Genomic DNA, 10,000 nt, shown 5'->3' on the forward strand with positions numbered 1-10,000 from the left:
ACAGGTATTTCAGAGGACAAATTTAACCATTTACTTGGCTCACTGAAAAATCTGAAAAGACTGTACATTGGAATCTTTGATCTATTTTCAATCAGTATAGATGCATTTATTAATTCATCATCATTGACAACACTCAAACTGTATGGAAATAAAATTTCAGACATTCCTGGTGGAATTTTTGATTCTATGAAGAATTTGACAGTCCTGGATTTGAATCGTAACCAGATACAAGTCATCCGTGAAACAACCTTCAGTGAAGCAACACGCCAGCAGTTACGCAGTTTAGATGTAAGCGGAAATCCTTTTATGTGTGACTGTGATATTCTCTGGTTTCAAAACTGGCTTGTTTCTTCTCCGTCACTTTTTTCAAAACATCATCGAAGCTACACTTGTTCAAACATGGACAATATGGCGCTGAAATCTTTTACCATGAACGAGCAAGCTTGTGTATTCAGCACTCAAACGAACAAGATCCTCATCGCGTGTGTAGTGCTGTTTCTGTTCTTACTGTTGCTGCTGTCAGTTGTTTTCCAGTACCGCTGGCACATTCGCCTCATGGTGGCATTCCGTGGGCACGGCGAGATCATGAGGAGACGGCTGATGGAGGAGCACTTCACCTACGACGTGTTCCTGTCTTGTGCCGAAGAAGACGAGGACTGGGTCCTGAGGCATCTCCTCCCTCACCTGGAAGGCAGGCAGGGACTGCGGGCGTGCTTCCACAAACGAGACTTTCTCCCCGGGAAAAACATCCTGGACAACATCGTCGACAGCGTGAAGAGCAGCAAGAAGTTCGTGTTGGTCTTCTCCAAGCACTTTGCCCTGAGCCGCTGGTGTCAGTTTGAGCTGGACCTGTGTCTGGGGCACGTGCTGGACAATGACGACGCCTTGGTAGTGATTCTATTGGATGACGCCTCGTCACGTGACTTGACCAGCACCATGAAGGCCGTTCTGGGCACCATGACTTACATTCAGTGGCAGGAATGTCCGGACGTCAGGGCCTCGTTCTGGAGACGTCTGGAGCTGTCACTGGCGGAAATCATGCCCTGACTGCTTGTGTCTGGCTGAACTGGTGTTGTCGAAAGACAAAACTTTACATACGTCAATGGACGTGAAGTTATTTTACACGTTTCTTCTCTGTACAGAGACAGCAGGTTGACTGATGGCCTCCGGGTGCTGCAGGATGCTGACAGTGTTGTGGATGGTCTGACCTGTGTGCACATCTACACTTTCCCCGTCTTCTTTTCTTCCTGGGAAGACAATTACGTGTTCCTTCCATCGACATGTTTCCGTGGAGATATTTGTATTTGTATTTCTTTTTATCAATCAGATTTCTCTGTGTGAAATTCGGGCTGCTCTCCCCAGGGAAAGCGCGTCGCTACACTGCAGCGCCACCCATTTTTTTTGTATTTTTTCCTGCATGCAGTTTTATTTGTTTTTCCTATCGATGTGGATTTTTCTACAGAATTTTGCCAGGAACAACCCTTTTGTTGCCGTGGGTTCTTTTACGTGCGCTAAGTGCATGCTGCACACGGGACCTCGGTTTATCGTCTCATCCGAATGACTAAACAAAGATCTCTAGTGGTGGTGTTTGCATGTGCTGTGACTTTTTAAATTTCTGTTTGGGACAGTACGCGGGAGATATTGGAATGATGACTTTCACGTTACAAGTATTTTGTTTTGTTTTTGTTTTTGTTTTTTCGAATTTATCATTACATCAGAGCGCTGCTGCCTGATATTCACTCTCGCTCACACACGTCCACGCGTTCGTGCCTGCCAGATTTCAGAGGTTATCTATTTCCGACCACGTCAATGAACTGGACACTTTGTCCCTGACACCTTGAAATTCGTGCTTGGGGATTTCAGCCATTGTCCTGCAGATAAATTGTTACATGTTGCTCACTTCATAACAAGTCTTTAGGTGTTTGATATGTGATATTGCGCGGTGCTTGCTGCCTGGAAATCTATTTCGTTATTTCTGCTGGGTTCTGCAATCATGTCAGTGCTCTCATCACTCATGTATACAAACTGGTTTCCCAAACTTGATATGATGGAAGAAAAAAACCTGAACTGTTGATATCATTGCTTCATTTATTGGGATGTTCAACTGTATAGACTGATGCGCGTCCTGTGGGATATACTTGTTTTGATTTCAATGAATTACGGATGATACTTCTTGTTGTATTTCTTTTTTATGTGGACACTACCATACTGGTTACTATGTTTGCTTACCATCAGTCGCGAGTTTTCAAAATGTTTGAAAGAAGTTCTGTTTTTTTAGGGAACTCCTTTGGATAAAGGAAGTGAAAGAGGCATTTTAATGACGTATGCTAAGATAGCCTTAAGAAGAGGACTGAACATAACTTTGTTGGGGTTTTGAATTGAGGTGGGGATAGTGTTCTCCTACTGATTGGCGTGGCATATGTTATGACAGCCACTGGTTCATTTCTACATACAAAGAGTGCACAACATGTGAGTGATGGATTTCTGTCTGGTTTTTGTGTTCTTTTGTTGTTGTTGTTTTTTTTAAACTTTTTTGAAAGCCATGATTTATGATTTTAACTTGCTTTGTTTTCCAGGTCATTATCATCAGAACCAAACAGCATTCTAATTATTGATTAAGAGGTCATTCTGAAACATTTTATTGTATGGATAACCTTTGACCCTAGTTCAATTTGAGGCTGGACTTTAAGTATTTGACAAACCAACTTTCTTTACTCGTCAAAATGCATCGCATTCTGGAGACGCCCTCACAATCCACAAAAGAACTGTTTTTACTTCTTCTTTTTTTTCTTTTTTTTTAAAGCATAAACCCCAGCAGTTCTGTGACGTTAGACCTGGTGCACTGACATCACTAGTTATAAAGACTTTTGAAATAATCGTGAAGATCTGGATTGGCAAGTTTCCTCTAGTAACTTTAGTAACCTGACAATTGAGCAAATAATTTTTCACTGTAGCTTGATGAAGCCTTTTGTACACGAAAGTGTGTCTTCACAAGTGACTGAGAACGTTAATGTTTTTGACTTTTTGTATTCATTATCAGTTGTTTCGCTTGTCAGTTTAACGACTTCTCTTTTACGAAGTCCTTTAAGTAATTTCCTGTAACTGTATTTAGAGGGGGTTTTTTTTCTTCCAAATTTCACCCACATTTTTACCCTCATTTGCCCAGTTTCCCCCAACCCTCCATTCATCCACATCCCCCACCCCTTCTAACCGATAATACTCAGATGTATTCATAAATACTTTAACAAAATGTCTTCAATCACCGATATGTGTGACGGGACATTAAACAAAATTCCTCCAAGTTTCCTCTGTCATGACTACATCCCCTTACTGAGCAGGAAAGGGCGTGGATGATGCCAAACTCTTCCTCAGGTCTACCTGTACAAGCGCCTTGAAATGTTTATACATGATTCTTCTTCGTGGATTGTTGATACCCTGTTGGTCCTACAGGTCTTACAGTCCAACAAAAACCACTGAAACTTGAAGAACAGATGTACGTGAATGTGTAAGTATGCGAGTATGTAAATAATATATGCATGTGTGTATTCATGTGCACTTATGTGTCTACAGTAATAATGTTTAACATGACTGTGTAATGGGTGGTTTATATAGTCACGTATAGAAAACTAGAGGAAATGTGTTCATACATAAGATATCCCATGTGTGGGTTGTGTTCTTTCCACATTACGTTAGCCAAGCAAAGTGTCCATAACACTATGCTGATGCTATATATAATGTCTATTATATGTTATAAAACTGCACTGTTACACATGATGAAAATGTGTCCACCTTGACCAAATTGATAGAACAATATATTATAAGTATAATGACTTATGATGACGATGTTATTGTTAATGTACACTGTATTCATTTTTTTTCTTTCTTTGTTTTTTCCCCTTTCTTTTCCATCTACTATGAATTGTTATAATGAATTCGTGTACAAAATAAAACGGTGGTCGACCCAAGAAAGCCCGGGGAAAAAAAAAAAACAACAAAAAAACACTGATATGGATGACATGTCCTCCACTCTTGTCTCCCTCTTCGGGAGCCAGGCTGTTGTCTTACAGTGGACTTCCTTTCACTGCACTGTGTCGGGCACTGAGACTGCTGACCCCTTCAGGAGCCAGGCTGTTGTCTTACAGTGGACTTCCTTTCACTGCACTGTGTCGGGCACTGAGACTGCTGACCCCTTCGCGAAGGAAGGCACTACCCAAGAGCAGGTGGATGGGTCCGCCAACGTCTTTGAGGTAAAGACCATCATCCAGGCTAAGCATCAGAGGTGGATGCAACAGCACCCACACCCCAAAAGGAGATACCTCTACTACCTGCTGACTTGGCGGGAACAGCTGTCAGTGTTCAGACTCAGGACAAGACAAGACAAGACAAGACAAGACAAAATCTTTATTATCGAGGGTAATAGATAAGCAAGTAACATGCTTTTTTACATCCAGCCCTCACCCTAAAGAGGGAATAAAGCTAAAAAAAAAAATAATAATAATAAAAAAGCGAAAATGAACACAAAAAAGGGGAAAAAATCAAATCAAAATACACCATTTTTTCACCATTCACAGCCATTCCACAAAAGGAAGAAGAAGAAGAGAAGAAAAGAAGAAAAAAAATATCACACACACACACACACACACACACACACAAATGCACCCACTCAAGTGAGAGAGAACCTGCAAATTGTCGAAAGCAATGTTGGATTTCAGGTGACGTCAATTTTTGTGAATGGGTACATTTTTAGATTTTGCTTAAATTTGTTGTTGTTAGTTATACTTTTTAATCGTAAACCACCAGTCATACACTGATTTCCTGTACTGGGCACTCAGCACGGTGCCCCTGTGGGACTGACAGCCAGACAACACATCACCTGCTGCCGTCCTGCCCCCTCCAGGAGGTGCACAGGAAGTGGTACCGCCCCGATTCAACTCCACTGACCCGGAAGCTCTACAGCTGTTTGGAGGAACTTCAGAGTACAGCTGCCTTCATGGCGGAGACTGGGGTGTCCATTTGGCTTTGTTTCTTCTTTTTTTCTTTCTTTTTTTGTATTTCTTTTTATCACAACAGATTTCTCTATGTGAAATTCGGGCTGCTCTTCCCAGGGAGAGCGCGTCGCTACACTACAGCGCCACCCTTTTTTTTTTTGGTATTTTTTCCTGCATGCAGTTTTATTTGTTTTTCCTATCGAAGTGGATTTTTCTACAGAATTTTGCCAGCAACAACTCTTTTGTTGCCGTGGGTTCTTTTACGTGCGCTAAGTGCATGCTGCACACGGGACCTCGGTTTATCGTCTCATCCGAATGACTAGCGTCCAGACCACCACTCAAGGTCTACTGGAGGGGGAGATAATATCGGCGGCTGTGCCGTGATTCGAACCAGCGCGCTCAGATTCTCTCGCTTCCTAGGCGGACGCGTTACCTCAAGGCCATCACTCCACACGCGTCTAATCCGTTTCTAAACCTTACTTCCACTTTGAATCTTGAATCTCATAATCTGCATAACAGCTTTTATTTCAGCGCATCACAAAGGTTTCCAGTTTACATTCCAGCGGATGTTGTTCCCATCTTGCACAATATTGTTGTTGAAGTAATCCTGACTACATATATATTGTCGGGTTCTGGATACTGCATTACTCTGTCTCGCACACGGTGTGTGTGTGTCGTGTGTGTGTTGGGGGGTGGGGGTGGGGGTGTCTGTGTGAACAGAAAGCATAAAAACAGTGCATGTAAAAAAAAAAAGTGTAACATTAAACCTGACCTGCTCTTAAGGATTTGATGTTATGTTCTTCATTTTTCATACCAGGAACCGCATGTCTGAATTTAGTATGATTTCATTATGTATTTTTCATGCCACGTGCTTTTTTTTCTTAAACAATGCATTGTGTTTGTATGTTATGTGTACATATCTATGATAGTACTTTTATACCTATGTGTCTGTTCGTGTGCAGACGCTTATGTTAATCCCCCTTCTCCCGTCATACCTACCTATCAACGTGTCTGCAACGATGTGACTGGCTTGCTTGGGGCGAATCAAGTCATCTTGAATTTGAAATTGAATTGACTCATTATTTATCTTTCTCAGAAAACCTGAACTTGCGTTATCTATGTCTAGTATCTTTGGATCCCGTGCCAGTGTGCGAAGGTTTGTGTGAGTGTGTATGTATGTGAATGTGTGTGCGTGTGCTGCGTCTGTGTGTGTGTGTGTGTGTGTGTGTGTGTGTGTGTGTGCGCTGCGCCTCTGTGTGTGTGTGTGTGTGTGTGTGTGTGTGTGTGTGTGTGTGTCTTTGTGCCTCTGTGTTGTTTCTGCCTCTGTGTGTGTGTGTGTGTGTGTGTGTGTGTGTGTTTGTGTGTGTGTGTTTGTACGTGTCAGTGTCAGTGTTTGCGTGTGTGTGTGTGTGTTTGTGAGTGTGTGTGTGTGTTGTGTGTGTGTGAGTGTGTGTGTGTGTGTGTGGTGTGTGAGTGTGTGTGTGTGCGTGTGTGTGTGTGCGCGCGCGTGTGTGTGTGTGTGTGTGTTGTGTTCCTGTTTATGTAAAGTTACCAAATGAATTGTGAGTCAAAGGTGAAACGGGTTCTTTGATTTTGATGTGTTACCATAAACCAGTATGTCAATCATGTGGCATGTATGCATCCGTGAAACAAACATTACTCCTTGAGACTTAGCTACATGAACGATGCGATATCAAGGACAACACCAAGTATCTGGATGGAGCCGGATAGAGGAATTGAAATGTTGCCGTGTTTGCTTGATTGAGTCAATAAAGATAGAAGTCAGGTTTCACTCGGTTCTTGCCGATGATTATTTGATGGAGTCAATAGTGATAGAAGATACACTGTGCTCAGTCCGTGCCTTGTTTGATGGAGTCAATAGTGATAGAAGATACACTGTTCTCAGTCCGTGCCTTGTTTGATGGAGTCAATAGTGATAGAAGATACACTGTGCTCAGTCCGTGCCTTGTTTGATGGAGTCAATAGTGATAGAAGATACACTGTGCTCAGTCCGTGCCTTGTTTGATGGAGTCAATAGTGATAGAAGATACACTGTGCTCAGTCCGTGCCTTGTTTGATGGAGTCAATAGTGATAGAAGATACACTGTTCTCAGTCCGTGCCTTGTTTGATCGAGTCGATAGTGATAGAAGATACACTGTTCTCAGTCCGTGCCTTGTTTGATCGAGTCGATAGTGATAGAAGATACACTGTGCTCATTCCGTGCCATGTATGACTGAGTGGACAGCGATAGAAGACATGTTGTACTCGGTTCGTGCCATGTATGGCTGAGTGGATGGCGATAGAAGACATGTTGTACTCGGTTCGTGCCATGTATGACTGAGTGGACAGCGATAGAAGACATGTTGTACTCGGCTCGTGCCATGTATGGCTGAGTTGACAGCGATAGAAGACATGTTGTACTCGGCTCGTGACATGACTGAGTGGACAGCGATAGAAGACATGTTGTACTCGGCTCGTGCCATGTATGACTGAGTGGATAGCGATAGAAGACAGGTTCTGCTCGGTTTTTCTCTTGTTTGATTAAGTCGATAGTGATAACAGGGTTATTTTTTGCTTGGTTTCTATCAGTATTCTTCCCTCGCACCAACTTCGCCTTGTTACATCATCATCCTTTTTCGCTGGACTTTCCTACCGACATCTGTTCCCACTCCTTGCGGTCTCTTTTTCACTTCACCAGGTAGGGAGGCGGTAGAGGTGGGAGGTGGCAGAGTGGTTAAGAAGCTCATCAGTCTGCCAGCACGGTGGTCCGTGAGGAGCTGGGTTCGATTCCCACTCTCGATCTTTCTCCTCAAGTTTTGATCGATCCTGTGCCAGGCAACGCCGTTCCTTTTGACCAGCTGTGTCAGTCAGCAGCAAGTCGCTTCGGAATTGTCCACTGCCAGGGCTGTCGGCTTGCACGGTGCACAGCGCGCGAACAAGTCCAAGGGGCGTAACCAGTTATCACACTTTCTGGAAGGCTTTGAGAAACAAAGTAGGTAGTTTCCCTTTAATGCCACAGAGAGAGAGAGAGAGAGAGAGAGAGAGAGAGAGAGAGAGCCCAAGCAAACACGCACACACATGAGAAGAGCAGAAGACCGAATGCCAACTTACTGTGTTTGACACAAGTAGTCCAGCGCCCACTGCAGACTTTCGCCTTCAATTTCGGACGGCTCCAACATATAAGAAACCTGACGCACGGGTGAATAATTTTCTTCTGATCAGGGCTCGTCCACATCGTGACAAAACTTCTCTAAGAAACACAAAGACAAAAAACTAAAGTTTATAAAAACCTTTTCGGTGGTAGATGAATCCTCTTTGTTGAGTGGGATACGACGTTTCCAACCATAGGCCCGTTGTCAAGTGATGAGAAGAGGACATCACATGACTTCAACATTGTCGTTTGTGTGCGCAATATTAGAAGTCAACTGACGAAGACATTCTCTTATCAGAACCTCCTTCTGATAAACTGATAGGGCAAAGTGGTAGTTGTTGGATTAGTGATACAACTGATAGGGCGATACACGGCTGCTGTACAAACACGGTACTGTCTGTGTCACCATTAGAAAATCGAAAATATATTTCTGTGACTGAGATCGTGATCTGGAATTTTGGTAATAGAATTAGAATTGAAAATAACTCCTATGAACACGCATGCTCACACGCACACCAACACACACACACACACACACACACACACACACACACACACTCACTCACTCACGCACTCACTTACTCACTCACATATTGCAATTTCCTTCCCCAATTTATTGTTTGTTTATGCCTCCGTCGTCTAATACCACTTTCTTCCATTGGAGACGTAGAGGAGCGAATTCTGAAGCAAGATTTGATGGAGATAATAAAGCGTCTGTTGCACTGCGCGACTGGTCATCATTTTATCATGGATGACACTGACTGGGAACGCAATGAGTAAGTCCCCCACCTGCACACTCTCCGGTCAGCCTGGTCACGTGGGAGCCGATCTGTGTCTGTGTCTGGCTTACCAGCTGCCCTCCACTGGATTATGATTATCATCGACTTCCCAGCGCTGGCTCATCAGCTGATTGCTTGTGGGACCAGCTGTTGGATGTCACAATCCATCCAGTTATTTGTTTAAACAGTTTCACAAAACTATCACCCTATCTCGTGATTTTTTTTTTTTTTAAGTTCCTCTAGTATTGCCTTCATGTGCCAGTCCAATTGTATTATGCCCCAGCAGCTTAGCGGTTTCCGTCCATTACATATCCATAGGAGGAAGGTGGCAGAATGGTTAAGACGCTCAGCTGCCAATACAGAGTTCGTGAGGGTGTGGGTTCGAATCCCGCTCTCGCCCTTTCTCCTAAGTTTGACTGGAAAATCAAACTGAGCGTCTGGTCTTTCGGATGAGACGATAAACCGAGGTCCCGTGTGCAGCACGCACTTGGCGCACTGAAAAAGAACCCATGGCAACGAGAGTGTTGTCCTCTGGCGAAATTACGTAAAATGAAATCCACTTTCATAGGTACACAAATATGTAAGCATGCACTCAAGGCCTGACTAAGCGCGTTGGGTTATGCTGCTGGTCAGGCATCTGCTCAACAGATGTGGTGTAGCGTGTATGGATTTGTCCGAACGCAGTGACGCCTCCTTGAGAAAGTGAAACTGAAACTGATACATATCCATCATGTGCCAGTCCAATTGTATTATGCCCCAGCAGCTTAGCGCTTTCCGTCCATTACATATCCATCATGTGCCAGTCCAATTGTATTATGCCCCAGCAGCTTAGCGGTTTCCGTCCATTACATATCCATCATGTGCCAGTCCAATTGTGTTATACCCCAGCAACTTAGCGGTTTCCGTCCATTACATATCCATTCCCCTTGTTGTCCACCAGCCATTCTCGTCCTACACTACCTGACCCATCATTTCCCTCTTTATATGGGTGGAGTGATGGCCTAGAGGTAACGCGTCCGCCTAAGAAGCGAGAAAATCTGAGCGCGCTGGTTCGAATCACGGCTCAGCCTCTGACATTTTT

At 43.6% G+C, this 10,000-nt stretch overlaps 1 protein-coding gene across 1 annotated transcript in view; it reads left to right on the forward strand.

The window, feature by feature from the left end:
• The window catches only part of LOC143288621 (toll-like receptor 4), an 8,421-nt gene extending 3,984 nt beyond the window's left edge, over window positions 1-4,437 (forward strand). Inside the window, exon 2 of the mRNA XM_076597275.1 lies at window positions 1-4,437. This exon is cut by the window's left edge and continues 1,127 nt beyond it. Coding sequence (XP_076453390.1) covers window positions 1-1,047 — 1,047 coding nt within the window. The 3' untranslated portion in view covers window positions 1,048-4,437.
• The last annotated feature ends 5,563 nt before the right edge of the window (window positions 4,438-10,000 follow it).

This window comes from Babylonia areolata, chromosome 12, assembly GCF_041734735.1.
Source record: "Babylonia areolata isolate BAREFJ2019XMU chromosome 12, ASM4173473v1, whole genome shotgun sequence".
NCBI lineage: Eukaryota > Metazoa > Mollusca > Gastropoda > Neogastropoda > Buccinidae > Babylonia > Babylonia areolata.